Source organism: Stegostoma tigrinum, chromosome 17 (genome assembly GCF_030684315.1).
Source record: "Stegostoma tigrinum isolate sSteTig4 chromosome 17, sSteTig4.hap1, whole genome shotgun sequence".
Classification (NCBI taxonomy): domain Eukaryota; kingdom Metazoa; phylum Chordata; class Chondrichthyes; order Orectolobiformes; family Stegostomatidae; genus Stegostoma; species Stegostoma tigrinum.
This window is the reverse complement of record NC_081370.1, coordinates 11,603,508-11,618,673: the sequence shown is the minus strand read 5'-3', so window position 1 is coordinate 11,618,673 and position 15,166 is coordinate 11,603,508. Positions and strand designations below refer to the sequence as shown.

The 15,166-nt window shown below is 43.3% G+C and overlaps 1 protein-coding gene across 3 annotated transcripts in view; it reads left to right on the top strand.

Moving 5' to 3' along the window:
* Positions 1-15,166, top strand: part of mtch2 (mitochondrial carrier homolog 2) — a 40,284-nt gene continuing 25,118 nt past the window's right edge. The window contains exons 1-5 of one of the 3 annotated variants that reach the window (XM_048545807.2): positions 2-197; positions 8,799-8,883; positions 12,402-12,508; positions 13,270-13,296; positions 14,015-14,071. In XM_048545807.2, coding sequence (XP_048401764.1) covers positions 108-197; positions 8,799-8,883; positions 12,402-12,508; positions 13,270-13,296; positions 14,015-14,071 — 366 coding nt within the window. In that variant the 5' untranslated portion in view covers positions 2-107. Of the gene's footprint in view, positions 198-8,798; positions 8,884-12,401; positions 12,509-13,269; positions 13,297-14,014; positions 14,072-15,166 lie in introns of all 3 variants that reach the window. The other 2 variants (XM_048545810.2, XM_048545808.2) reach the window with 2 other exon arrangements.

Here is a 15,166-nt window from a genome sequence, read left to right as displayed (position 1 = left end):
CTCTCCCCCGCTCCTCCTCCTTCCTCTCCCCCTTCCCCCTCTCCTCGCTCTCTTCCACATCCCTCCATGTTTGACGAATTTCCGGCTCCGGCCGTGCGCTCTGAGCCATGATGGCGGATACCAGGAGTCAGTTGTATCTGGGCGCGGGGCTGACGGTCTTCTCCCACCCGCTCATGTACGTCAAGCTGCTGATTCAGGTCAGAGAGTCCAGGGAATGTGTCTGTATGTGAGGGACAGCGGGAGAGAAGGAGTGTGATGGTAGGGGGTCAGTGATATGGGGGCGAGTGGTGATGGGGTTGAGGAAGCGCGCGCGCGCGCGTGTGTGTATGTGTATATATGTCGGGGGACCAGGGCATGCCTGTGTCTGTGAATGGAAGTAGGGGGAAGTGTGGTTTGGGTTCGGGTTGGGGGAGGGTGTGCTGTGTGCGCGCGCGGGAGAGTGAGAGGTGGGGACTGGGGTTTGTCAGTGTATGTGTGTGAGAGAGACAAGTCGGGGTTCGGGCAATGTATCTCTGTGATAGAGGGGGCAGAGGACTGGGGAATGTGTCGGCTGTGTGGAAATGGATTGTATGAGAGGTCGTGATGTGGAGGCCATGGTGGGTGTGGATGAGTGTTCTGGCTATGGGGCAGTGGGGAGCACAGTCTCTGAGTTTTCTCAGGCATGTGGGCTATGTGTGTGTTTGACGTTGTTGGTTTGCAAACGATCAATCGTACAATGTCATCAGCCATGATTGATTGGCGGTGCAGACTCGAGGGGTTGAATGGCCGAATTTCTTCTCCTATGTCTTATGGTCTTATATAGTTTGAACTGGAAAGTACAGGGGAAGTTTAAGGAAACAATGTTCTATATACTATTCACAATATACAACAAGTGACTTTGGAGAGCTTTGTGCATCAAAGTTTTTCGAGAGACACGAGAGTGGAGGTAAATTCTTCTAATTGTTGAGCAAACAGACCTGGAAAACCCTTATGGATCTAGGTTGCAAATAGCCTCAGGACTGACCAATTGGGTGAATTTTCAATACGCACCTAGAAGCTATGAGCAGTTCCTGGTCAGATGCAACAGTCACAGCTTGGATCTGACCGTATCACTTTAGATATCTTTCTCAGTACAATAGTTTGTGAGCCCCTGACAAAATTTCAAATATCAGACCTCTTGACTTTCACCTAAATCTGTTTTCGGTATTTCCTATTACTGTGGGATTGACAACAACGTGAGCTCGTTGACACGAAACTGAAGGAACTCTTGAGAAAGATGGCACATTTTACTCCAAAGTGTTTTCCCTGTTCTTCCAATCACATTTTATGTATATTTAGTGATTAAGGGGATATAGTGAGATTGAAAACATTGAACTGTTGTTGTCTTGTTTGACAAATATGATTATTGGAGACAATTCTGTTTTTGAGTTTATTGAAAAGCCTAGTGAATGTCTGTTTTATTCTATTTGACATTTGTAGCACTTGGAAGGCTTTCAATAAGTATCAAAATAAGAGGTTAGCATGTAAAATTAAAGTTCATAGGATTGGGGGTAGTGACCTGGAGAGAGAACTGGTCGGCAGACAGGAAGCAAAATAGGAATAAACGGAACTGTTTCTGAATGGCAGCTAGTGACTATCAGGGTACAGCAAGGATCAACTATTCACAATATGTATTAATGATAAATAGGTGAGGGAACTAATGTAATAAATATTTGCATATAACCCAAAGCTGGATGGGAGGGTGAACTCTGACGAGGATGGGAAAGTACTTCAGTTATGGACAAGTTGACTGAGTGGGCATTTGCATTGCAGATGAGGTTAAATGTGAGGATATCTGCTTTGATAGCTGGAACAGGAAAGCAGATTATTATCTGGCAATATATTGGGAAAGATGAAGGTGCAATAAGTCCTGGGTGTCCTTATATACCAGTTGCTGAAAGAAAACATGCCAATGCAGCAGGTGCTAAAGAAAGCAAATGGAACGTTGGCTTTCATAGCGAGATGACTTGAGTACGTGGTTAAGGATGTGTTGTATGATTGTACAGGTACTTGATGTGACGACATCTGGAGTATTTTGGTCTCCTTTTTGGAGGGAGCAGGTGTAACAGGTTTACCAGACTGATTCCTGAGATGGTAGGACTAATGTATCAAGAGAGATAGGATCACTGAGGAGTAGATTCACTGGAGTTTGGAAGGAGGAAGAGAGTTTTCATAGAAACCTATACAATTCAGAGTTTGAGAGGAGCAATCAGACTCAGTGACCTGCTGTGTACAAGTCTATGTGACATCAAGTAGTGCTGATAACCCGAGCCATCCGGACAACACTGTTACACTTGAAACACATTCAAGTAACTTTTATTCAGAAGAAGCTGAAAATGGTACAGTGACACAATAATGTTTGAGTGAGACCCGTACTTAGTATAAAACAGTACCTTCAAATAACTGGCAGTTTCTCTTTCAAAGTCATGAATGCCAGTTTGGGTAGTGTAGCTGTGTACTCAGCCCCCTGCCAAAGTTGCCTCCTGCCTGTGGCAGATGCAGCAATCCTGTCCAGGTTCACACTAGGTAGTTGGATTTCCAATTCCACAATGTGGCCAGAAAATGCCAGAGTATATGGGAGAATGCCACTAATTCTTTGTGATAGAGATGGCCTGGGTTTAACTGCCTTGTTTGATCCAGTCCATGATGGTGGAGGAGTTGGGGAAAATGTCAGGGCAGATGGATTTGTTCTCCTTGCAGAATCTTGTCTTGTAGAAGTAGTGCATGTCACTGGGTTTTGCCTGGGACAAGCACTCAGCAAAGGCCCTGTCACATTCACATGACATCCTGGTGCACACAGTCTGGCCCTTGCACTCCGTCTGTGCCCTCTTGCATGTGAAGTTGTACATACTCCACTTAACTTGGCTGTGACAGCCCAGTATCACTCTGGTGTGGTAATAGCAGCAGTCATGGAGAAAACAGCACCGGTCCACTGGGTCAACAGGCCTACTTGAGCCCCCTGTCCCACAATAGCAGCCATAGTTGTGGAGCTTGAGGAGGGAGATTCCCAGTTTGGAGCGGTAACACCACAGAGTCATGGCCATGTCGACGAGTCCTCGCCGCTGTCGGATTGCATCAGGATGCAGTTTAGCTTGGGGGCACAGGCATAACCAGATGATTGCAAGTAGAACCATCACTAAGAGTCTGCTCGTCCTCATCCTCCTTATGTTCCCCAGACTGTTGCTACTCTGTGTTGTCCTGGTTTATATCAAGCCCTGTATTTCTTCCCTCCCTTTCCTGGCATCATGTGATCCCTGGCCCAGCCCCCATCTCACATTGGTGTTCAAGTTTCATTTTTGATGGCTGTGCTTCCCAAGGAATTTCGTTCTAAATATTCATTTTAGCAGGACTGTTCCAAGTACAGACAAAAAAACAGTTTCTTTTTTACTTTGGATGAAAGGATTTTAAAAATGGATGATTGTAGGTATGGCTGTATCTAAAATTAGTTGCAAGCAGTGTTTAAACAAATGTAGTGAATGTTTCCTGTTCTATCAAAATGCACTCAGTCTCTGTGTCTTCCATTGCTACCATCCCTTGCTGTTCATTATTATCTGATTAACAGATTAATTTTTTTAAAATCAGGATTAGAGTTTTATGTCTTAATAACTGTCAGTGTCTGTCATAGATTCATAGACACAAACAGCGCAGAAAAGGCCCTTTGGCCCATTGAGCCTGCACCAACATAATTACCACTGAAAGTGCACTAATCCCAATTTCCTGCACTTGTCCCATATCCAAATGTTATGATATCCAAATGATATTTGAAGTGCTCATCCAAATATTTTTTAAAGGTTTCCAGCCTCCACTACTTTCCTAGGCAGTGCATTCCAGATTCCCACCACCCACTTAATGAAAATGTTTTCTCACCAAATTCCTTCTGAATTTCTTGCCCCTTACCTGAAAACTATGCCACCTCATGATTGACCCCTCAACCTAGGGGAACAGCTGCTGTCTGTAACTGCCCATAACTTGCAATCATGCCCCTCCATATCTCCGTATTCTTTGCTCTGAAGACAACAATCCCAGCCTATCTGGTCTCTCCTTCTAGCTCGGTTTCTCCATCCCAAGCGACATTTTGGTGAACCTCCCCTATACCCCCTCTAGTGCTATCACATATTTCCAGTAATGAGTTAATCAGAGCTACACACAGTACTCCACTTGTAGCCTGACCAGTGTAGTAATGTACACTCCAACATTACCTCCTCCTCTCATACTCTATGCCATGACTGATGAAACCAAGAGTCCCAAACGCCTGCTGTAGGAAGGGTTACCAGACCCGAAACATTAACTGTTTTTTCCTTCTCAGATGCTGCCAGACCTGCTGAGCTTTTCCAGCAACTTTGATTTTGCGCCTGCCTAACTATCTAATTCATGTGCTTTGCTGACTTTAGGGATCTGTAAATAATTATGCCAAGATCACTCTGCTTCTCAAAGCTATCTAGTGTCCTGCCATTCATTAAATACTCCCTCATCTTGTTTCTGCTTCCAAAGTGCATCACTTCATTCACTTAATCAAACAACCTTTGTGTCCTGTTGCTATGCCAAGTTTCCCTCAATTCTGTGAGCTTTGACTTTCTCTTAGTCTCCCATATGGGACCTTGTCTAAAGCTTTGCTAACGTCCATATAAACTACATCAACTGAACTTCCATACATTTGATCAAATTTTCAAAAAACATTCCAACAAATTTGTTAGGCATGACCTCCCTCTGACAAAGCCATGCTGACTATCCCTAATTATCCCATGCCTTTTCAAGTAGGTATTAATTCACTCCTTCAGAATTTTATCCACTGACATGAGACTCACCAGTCTGTAATTTCCTGGTTCATCTCTACCACCTCTTTTTAAAAAGGGGAATTATATTAACTGTCCTCCAGTCCCCCAGCACTTCCCCTGTGGCCAGAGAGGGGTTAAACATCTGTGTCAGAACCCCTGCAATTTCCTGTCTCACCTCTCACAGCAGCCTGCAATACTGTTCTTCCGGGCCAAGGGTTTTGTCTGTTTTTAAGCTCGATGGACCTTCCAATACCTCCCCATTTCCTATGTCAAACTGTGTGAGTTCCTCACACTCCCTTTTCCTGAATTCCGTTATCTACTTTCTCCTTTTCCAGAGTGAAGACCGAAGAGAGGTATTCATTCAGTACCTTTCCAATATCCTGCAGCTTTACACACAGGTTGCTCCCTTGATCTCTAATGGGCTCTGCTCTTTTCCTGGTTAACCTCGTCCTTGTAATGTGTTTATAAAATATTTTAGGATTCTCCATAATCCTGTTCATAAGTTGTTTCTCATGCCCCTTTTTTTGCTCCTCTAATTGCTTTCTTAAGTTCCCTCCTGCATATTATATATTCTTTTAGGGCCACAGCTGAATTGTTCCCTTTGGTCTTGCTAAATGCCCTTGTCCTCTTCCTCATCCAGTCCTCAGTTGTTCTAGATAGCCAGGGTTCTCTGAATTTATTGCTCCAACATTTCCCTCTAAAGTTACATGTTGGACCCGTACTTTCTCCAGGTCATTTTTGAATGACCCCCATTGCTCTGCTGTAGAATTATCCCCACAAGGAGCTACTACAAGGCCAATCTACTGTGGCCAGATCCTGCTTTATTTTAATAAAATCTGTCTTCTCCAAATTCAAAGCCATCCTTTGCCGGCCATCTTTTTCCTTGTCCATAACAAATTGAACTGTACCAAGCTATGATTGCTATTGCCTAAATGTTTCCTGCAGCCATATTGAACACTTGCCTGGCTTCTCTCCCCAGAATCCGATCCAGCACTGCACCTGCCCATGTTGAGCCTTCTGTGTATTGAAACAAAAAAATCCCCTGGATATATCTCGAGAAATCCACTCCTTGTAAACCAAGTATCCCAAGTTTTGTTGGGACAGTTGAAATCCTCCAGTATAATTACCCAAATATTACTCTTATATATCTCTGTGAACTGTCTATATATTTGCTCCTCTTTTTTTCCCCACTGACTCTTTGGGGACCTGTAATACATTCCCAGTAACACAGGTGCCCTCTTAACATTCCTAAGTTCTACCCACAAAGTCTCATTTAAGGACCCTTCCAGGATAGCATCTCCTTATTACAGTAATTGACTCCTTAATAGTGGTACAACACCACCATTTTTTACATCTTCCTCTGAGTCTCATGTCTTTCACGGTAAGACAGTGATTTTGGGACTAGCCACTGGCAAGTCCTTCGTTTCTCTAATGTCTCTTTATGGCAGATCACCACATCAACTTCAACTATTTTCAGCCTTCTGTAACTGCACCTCTGAATCATCTGCTACAGAGGAGTCATCTTCCGTTAGAAGTGTAATGTGTATCCTTCACTCCGCTCTTTGTTGAAGGAGTGAATGTCCTCAGTACAGCACCTCCCCGTGTCACCATTGAGGATTTATTTAATGTTAGGGGTGAAACCACAGGAGCCTCAAGTGTAATTTAAGAAAATGTTGATGCAAGTAAATGTGTCCACGGAGCCACATCAGCCTTGGCTTTACTATAGTTAGAAAGTTGCAACTTTTTCTCAGTATGGTGATTTTCATTACCCTGAAAATCAAAAATGAACTGAAGGGCAATGAGAAGAGATTTAACAATGAGGTGAAAGAGTGCTTTTGCTCCCTAATGGAAGAGAGACCAGTGTGCTGTTGTCAGAATTTGTACCACAATCACTTCCACAACAAACTTAACCCCATATCTTCAGACTTGTTATACTTGTGAAGTAGCTAAGCTTCTTAAATTACTCATAAGACAACCTCACATCTTGTGACTGATTGTAAAACATCACACTGCTAGACCGTTTTGTGCAGGCTAAGCTATGATTTGGATTTCTTTTCAAATAAGCAAACCCAGAAGCCAAAAATTATATAACCCAACTTGTAATTTACATGGTGTACAAAATACGGCACTGGTTTGCATCAGCGGTTTTTCCATTTTCCCCTTCGTACCTGAGTGCTGCTAGTGAATCTCGATCCAGATCCCATCTGTGACTACACCAGGAGCTGGCTTCAAACAATGTTGATGGCAGCGAGGACAAAGGGAATTTCACCGAGGCACTTTGAACCCATTTTCATTTTTAACGCTTTTGGAAACTGAGCAAAACATTACCTGTTATTGGTCAGATGTATGTAATTTTGCACAACTTTACACTATGATTTCTGTCTACTCTGAATTCTGCAAAAAGCATGGCCGTTTCAGCAGGCATTAAGAACTTGAAGGCCAAAATTTAATCATTTCATTCAGATATTTAAACTTAGTCATTAATTCAGCTACTACATTGAAACCGTAAGCTGGTTATGGATTCAAATTAATTCACTAAGATCATGCAGAAGGTTTGTACATTAACCCGTTTCCCTGAAAGTTGCACCCGGAGAATTCTAGGAACAGTTGGAGGCCATTTTCTCTCTTGAGCTTGCTCTGGCATTACCTTAACCCTCAATAGCCTCACCCAACAAAAATCTTACTAACTTCATTTTTTGTCTGGTTTGATTGACATATTCTTATTGCCAGCTACTAGTGGAATGTAGTTTTTTCATTGCCTGCTCAGCTTCTGGCTGAGCCATTGAGGATCAGGTTTTTCCCATGCCTCCTGCCAACTCAGTTGGCCAGTGGGGCACCTCAGTGGGTCTTGCCTTTAAAGTGTCAGGGGCACACAAACCCACCCGTAACCGAATTACTGTCAAGTGACTGTCCACGCAGCACCAAGACATTTGGGAGGCAATGTGCACCACCCCTACTGTCCAGTCAAGCTGATGCTGCCTGTCCAACCCCATGCTGGCAGAATTCAGAATGGGCCACTTGGCACAGAGAGAAGGTGCTGGCTCTGGATAACATCCAGTCACTGACCTGCAGGTGGTAACTGTTTGTGCTGGATTCTAGGAACGAGCAGTTGAGGTTAAAGGGAGACAATGTGCAGGCTGTAATTAGAGGTCCAGCAGGAGCCAGACCCAACGCCAGAAGCAATGCTTGGCCCCGGGTGGGACCTGCACTTGGTTAAAAGCACTGCACAAAGTAATTATGGGGGTGGAAAGTAAGTGTCAGTCTTTGCACATTGTGACTGGGCTATTTTAAGCCACTGTGTGTTTGTCAGTGTCTCTCGCAGTTCGATAGCAGCAGTCACAAACCTGGTTCAGCACCCTCTCTGCTATTAGTGGTTCCACAAGTCTGAAAGATAGAGGCTGGCTTTGCCTTGTTTCAATACTTTTAAAATATAGTCACCATTCAATAGAGAAAACAGGGCAGCCCATTTCTACTCAACAAGATCCCCAAAAACGCAGCATTACAATGACCAGGTGTTTAGTTTTTCTGCCATTCACACCAACCTCTAAGTCTATTTTGTTTTGTCCCATTTCTACTTCCAACAGTTCTTCCCACCAACTCTTTTGACATTTTGTGTCTCCCGTCTCCTGCCCTTTCACTGGCTTTCCCTTCCAGATTTCCTTAGTTCTGACAAAGGGTCACTGATGTGAAATGTGGATTCTTTCTTTTCTCTCCTCCAACGATGCCAGCTGAATTGCTAATGCGTTCCAGCACTTTATTTCTTTTTAGATTTTCATCACCTGCGGTATTTTGCTTTTTTAAATTTTCTTGTAGCTTCTCGTTGAGGGATTATTACTGGCTGTAAGGTGGGGAGAAACTCAACATCCCATTGATGTCTGTCACAGATTAGGCTGTGCCATTTGGAGGGTGGGCTGCTCATCAGGGTAACTACCTTCAATTTGATATCCTCCCTTTAAATTGATTTTGTAATCCAAGTTGCTGAAATTATTTGTCTGCCTACCCTAGGTCGGTCATGAGCCCATTGCACCAGTGATGGGTCGAAACATCTTCAGACGACCAGTTCTCCAGCTGCCCGGACTCTTTACATATGGTGCGTACAAAAATGATGCAGATCAATGTTTGTTCCTGAGATTGCTGTCTATCAGTGGCCACGTTCACTCAGCTAACATGTTCTTCACCAGAGAGTCACTGCATTCATATTATACTGTAGCATGGCTTCGGGAGTGTTTGACGGGCAAAGGGAGCATTACTCTGTAGCTAACCCCCTGGTGTTCGTGTCCCGGTGTTGTTTGGAGACTGTGTGGAGGGAGCTTTGCAGTTTTGCCTTTAGGTTAAAAAAGTAGAGCAGGCATTTCTTTTAGTTTGAAAGAGTATAGGTAGCTTTAACACTCTGCTGTCTCTGTCTGGGAGTGTTTGATGGAGACATTGTTGAGGAAGCTCTCCTTTCAATTTAAGAGTAGAGAGATCTTTACTCTGTATGTAAGTCACTGTTGTCACTGGTGAAGAGAGTGAATGTCAAAAATAGAACAGTATAGCACATGAACAGGCCCTTCAGATCACCATGTCTGTGATGACCATCATGCCATTCTTCACTATCCCATCTGCCTGCACATGGTCCGTATCCGCCTCTTTTTGCCAGTTCGTGTTTCTGCCACATAAACGTTGCTATCGTATCGGCTTCTACCACCTCCCCTGTCAGCTTGCTCCAGGTACCTGTTATCCTCTGTGTGGGGGGAAAAAAAACACATTCCTCACAACTCCTTTAGACTTTTCTGCTTCTCACATTAGTATGTGATAGTTTCACTGTGAGAAAAAGACTCTGACTATCCACGCCTCTCATAATATTACATATTTCTGTTAGTTCGTCCTTCAGTCTTCAACTCTATAGTGAAAATAATCCAAGTTTGTCCTACCTGTCCTTGTAGCTAATGTATTCCAATTCTGGCAACAGCCTGATAGAGCTCTTTTGCACCCTATCCAAAACTTCCTTTCTATACTATGGTGACCAGAACTGCATGTAATACTTGAAATGTGGCCTGACTGGAGTTTTATGCAGCTATAACATGATTTGTCAACTTTTACACTCAGTGTCCTGAGTGATGAAGACAGTCATGCTGTATGTCTTACTTACCATTTGTGTTGCCACATTTAGGGAGCTATGGACTTTATCTGAAGATCCATCAATAAGTTAATGCCTCTTAGGGTCCTGCCATTTCTTATCTACTTTCCTCTTGCATTTGACCTCCCAAAATGTATTACCTCACACTTGTCTGGATTAAATTCTATCTGCCATTTCTTGCCCATCTTTCCAACTTGTGCAGAGGGTGTTGCATGTATGGAACAAGCTGCCGGAGGTGATGGTGGAGACAGGTATGATTACAAGATTTAAAAGCCATTTGAAAGCATGCATGAATAGGAAAAATTTGGAGACATATGGGCCAACGCTGGCAAATGGAACTAGATCAGTTTAGAACATCTGGCCAGGTTGGATGTGTTGGACTGAGGGGTCTGTTTAGTGTGGTGTAATTCTGACTCTTTGACTCTATGGTCTATATTCTACTGTATCCTTTGATAACAAGCTTCATTATCCTTAACTCCACTAATTTTCTTGTCATCTGCAACCTTACTAATCAGACCATTTACCTTTTCATCCAAGTCACTTACATACATTACAAACAACAGAGGCCCAAACACTGATCCTTGCAGAACAACGTAGTCATGTACCTCTAGTCAGAAAATGCCCCTCCACAACTACCCTCTGTTTTCTGCGCCCACGCCAATTTTGTGTCGAACTTGACAACTCACTAAGGATTCCTTGCAATTTGGGTAAAGTCCGTGTAGACGATGTCCACTGCCCTCCCCTTATGAATCTCAAAAAAAACCAATCAAGTAAATGAGACAGGACCTCCCCAACACAAAGCCATGCTGACTATCCCTAATAAGTTCATTCTTGGATGTGAGTTTGCTCGCTGAGCTGGAAGGTTAGTTTTTAGACGTTTCTTCACCATTCTAGGTAACATCATCAATGAGCCTCCGACGAAGCACTGGTGTTATGTCCTGCTTTCTATTTTGTCTGGTTAGGTTTCCTTGGGTTGGTGATGTCATTTCCTGCATTGATGATGTCATTTCCTGTTCTTTTTCTCAGGGGATGGTAGATTGGCTCCAAATCAATGTGTTTGTTGATGGAGTTCCGGTTGGAATGCCGTGCTTCTAGCAATTCTCGTGCGTGTCTCTATTTGGTTTGTCCTAGGATGGATGAGTTGTCCCAATTAAAGTGGTGTCCTTCCTCATCTGTATGTAAGGATATGAGTGATAGTGGGTCATGTCGTTTTGTGGCTAGTTGATGTTCATGTTCATGTCGGAGGCTCACTGATGATGTTACCTAGAATGGTGAAGAAACGTTTGAAAACTAACCTTCCAGCTCAGCGAGCAAACTCACATCCAGAACCTCAACCTGAGCTACAAATCTTCTCAAGTCCATTCTTCTCAAAATGCAAGTAAATCCTGTTCCTAGGAATCTTCTTCATTAATTTCCCTGCTGCTGATGTAAGGTTCATTGACCTATTGTTTCTTGAACAAAGGAACAACATTGGCTCTTCTCCTGTCTTCTGGGATATTGGCTGTGGCTAAAGAGAATACAAAGACATCTGTTAAGGCCACAGCCATCTCCTCCATTGCCTCCTTCACTATCCTGGGACACATTCCATCAGGCTCTGGGGCCTTATGTACCTTGATGTTTTTCAAAGCACCCAAACTCTCATCCTTTCTAATATCAACATGCCCCGGAATAACAGCATATCCCTCCCTAATTTAACATCATCTATATCCTCCTCCTTGGTCAGTACCAATGCATATTATTAATTAATAAGCTTACCACTTCCTCATGCTCCATGCAAGTATTCCCTCCTTTCCCTACTACCCTCTTGCTTCTGATATACATATAAAATATCTTGGTATTCTCCTTAATCCTACTTTTAATGGCCCCTCCTAGCCCTCATAATTTCTTGCTTAAGTTCTTTTCTACTTCCTTTATACCCTTAAAGAGCCTTAGCTGATTTTAGTTTCCTAAACCGTACATACGCTTACTTTTTCTTTATGACTAACCTTTCAACATCTCTTGTCTTCCAAGGTTCCAGAACCTTGCCACCTTTATCTTTCTTCCTCACAGGAATATGCTGGTCCTGAATTCTGATCAACTGGCCTTTAAAAGTTTCCGACATGTCAGATGTGGATTTACTCTCAAATCACCACCCTCCACCCCCAGTCTAATTTCTCCAATCTAATCTAACTGAAGGTAGTGTGCAGAGTGCCAGTCAAAGTGAGCAGCTTTGTCCTGGATGTTCTTGGTGCTATTGAACGTTAACAGGCAATATTAATATTCTCTATTGTTGGAGATGGTCATTGACTGACACTTGTGTGACACAAATGTTACTTGCCACTTCTCAGCCAATGCCTGGAAATTGATGGAGGGAAGGTCATTGATGAAGCAGCTGACAATGGTTGGACCCACTATGGCAGTGTTTTACTAGTATTTGTTCATTTCACTGTTCCTGTATTTGAGAAGATCAAACTTGATGGATTTGATACTTTCTGCTGTTTGTCTTGCAGCCAAGCACATTGTGAGCATCGATGGAAAGCGGGGTTTGTTTAAAGGCCTAACACCTCGCTTGTGTGCAGGAACCATTGGGACCATTGTACATGGCAAAGTACTGCAGGTAGCTGCTGTTGTTCATGGTGTTATGAATGATCATGCAATGAGGCACTGGTCTGGTGGGGAAAGAGGTGTGGCGATTGTGCTCCCGTCTCAGGACACTTGCAGCGGGGAGTGGGTGGGTGTGCTTCCATGTTTGGTCATCGGAAGCGGTTTGGATTTGGCACTCCTGTGATGTGACACTGAAGGATGAACGCTGTCTGTCAATCTGTCACCTACTGGGTAACAGCTGTTCTCCTGAGATGTGTGCACGGACTGCGAGGGTGGAAGTAGGTTGGACACATGGTAACTTACACCTGGGAAATGTGCACTGGTGTCTGCCACAACAGAATCCGAGGCTTAGAGCTGTTAGTGGACAGCAGCTGGAACCTGTTAGACCTGTATACACCAGGAGTCGGCAGCTTACTGAGACAAAGACTGCAACTCCTCATGTTGAACTGTCACGGCAGTTTGGTTGTGGACTCTGAGGTCACACTGTAGCCCTCCACCTTCAGCCATACTTCTACTTCGGCAGTATGGACACAGCCTCTAAATAATTGGTAAAAATTGAAATGTCAGACCCTAGTTATATGCAGGTATTAGAGATTGTCATTTTATTCCCACTCCTCTGTGATTTAAAAACTGTCCATCTCATGCTGGATTTTATTTTCAGTTTCTTACTAATGTCCTGTCACTCTGCAGTTCCTTTCTGTCTGTCTTTCTCTGTATCATGTGCTCATCATGTTGCAGTCCCATTCTCACTTCCTCTGTATCTTTTTGTTACAGAGCTATCAGGAGATGAAAGAAAATGAGGTAACTGCCAGCCTTACATTCAGTAAAAGAGCTGAATAATATTCAGCTCCTGGTATCTGAAATCTTATCTATAAAACAACCAAACCACCCCGCCCCCCCCAATTAGATTCTAGTCTCTGCTTCACTCTGGGGTATTTGTTATCCTTTATAAGCTCCTGAATTAGATTCCAGTATAACTCATATCCAGGTATCTGTTATTTTGTGTATAAATCCCTTGATTGGATTCCAGTATGTAACTCACTCCCAGACAGCTGTTATTTTACATGTAAACCATCCTGAATTCTGCGATTAGATTCCAGTAAGTAATTCACTCCTGTGTCTCCGTTATTCTTGCCACTCTGTCAGTCTAGTGCTGTTTTCCATTAGTTTTCCTTGATAGTTGACAGATTTTTATGTGACTCCACCAACAGGAGATTGGAGAATTCTCTTTGATACTCAGGGTTAACTTTAATAGTTCATATGCTGATATGCATCCGTCATAATTGTTCCTGACCTTTTCAATTAAGTTCCAAAACAGAAGTTGCTGGAAAAACCTAGCAGGTCTGGCAGAACTGAGGAAGGGTCACTGGACCTGAAACATTAACTCTGACTATTCTTCACAGATGCTGCCAGACCTGCTGAGCTTTTCCAGCAACTTCTGTTTTTGGTCCTGATTTACAGCATCCGCAGTTCTTTCGGTTTTTATTCTGCAAATTATGTTTCCTGTTTTGACTTGCAGTGCACCGAAATGGAGAAAACTGGGCAGGAGCCATCACTACACCATGTGGTTGAAGAGGTAGGACTAAGCATGACCCTGGTTTCTCAATATCCAAACAATGCTGTTGCTTCTGGTTCTTCCAGGAGAGCAGGAAGCATGCATCGAATCTGCTTGGGCAAGTTTGTGTACAAAGTGACACTGATATAGTGATAATCTCAGAGTTCTGATTACTCCTCTTGACTAATTCAGGTCATATTTTAAATCATCAAGCACAATATCTAAAACACATTTATTGGGCCCATTCAGTTGGATTTATCCACTATGGCTGTTAATTAATTTGTAGTGGCTATCCTCCTCTTTCTGACATCATTCTTCTTGATATTTTAAAGAAACCTAAATCTCTACCCCACCAGCACTGTGATTCTCTTCTGACGTAACCAGTGAGTGACCTCTCTGCTCTGACTCTCTCTGTGCTGTTCATCATTCTCAAACACACCATCTCTGGATGCTGTTATTCAGTCTCAAAGAATCATTCACAGAATATGGAGCTGTACAGCACAGGAATGGGCCCTTCAGCCTATGATGTTGTGCTGAACATGATGCCATACTAATTCCTTCTGCCTGCCCTTGGTCCATATCCCTCCATTCTTGGATATTTATGTGCTTATTTAAAAGTCCCTTAAATGTCCTTATCGTATCTTCTGCCTCTGCCACTATCCCAGGCAGTGCATTCCTGACTCCTACCCACTCTCTGTTTAAAAAAACACCTGCCCATCACATCTCCTTTGTTCTTACCCCCCTCAGCTTATATGCACATCCTCTAATATTTGACATTTCAACTCTGGGGGAAAAAGATTATAACTGTCAACCCTGTCTATGCATCTCATAATTTTATAATCAGCTATCAAGTCTCCCCTCAGCCTCTGCTGCTCAAGAGAGAACAGCCTGAGTTTTTCCATCCTCTCCCTGTAGCTCATACCCTCTAATCCAGGCAGCAACCTGGTAATTTCTGAAGAAGGGTCTCGACCTGAAACATCAAACTTTCCTGCTCTTCTGATGCTGCTTGGCCTGCTGTGTTCATCCAGCTTCACACCATGTTATCTCTGCATCCTGGTAAACCTCTTCTGCACCCGCTTCAAATCCTCCACATCTTTCCTGTAATGTGGTGACCAG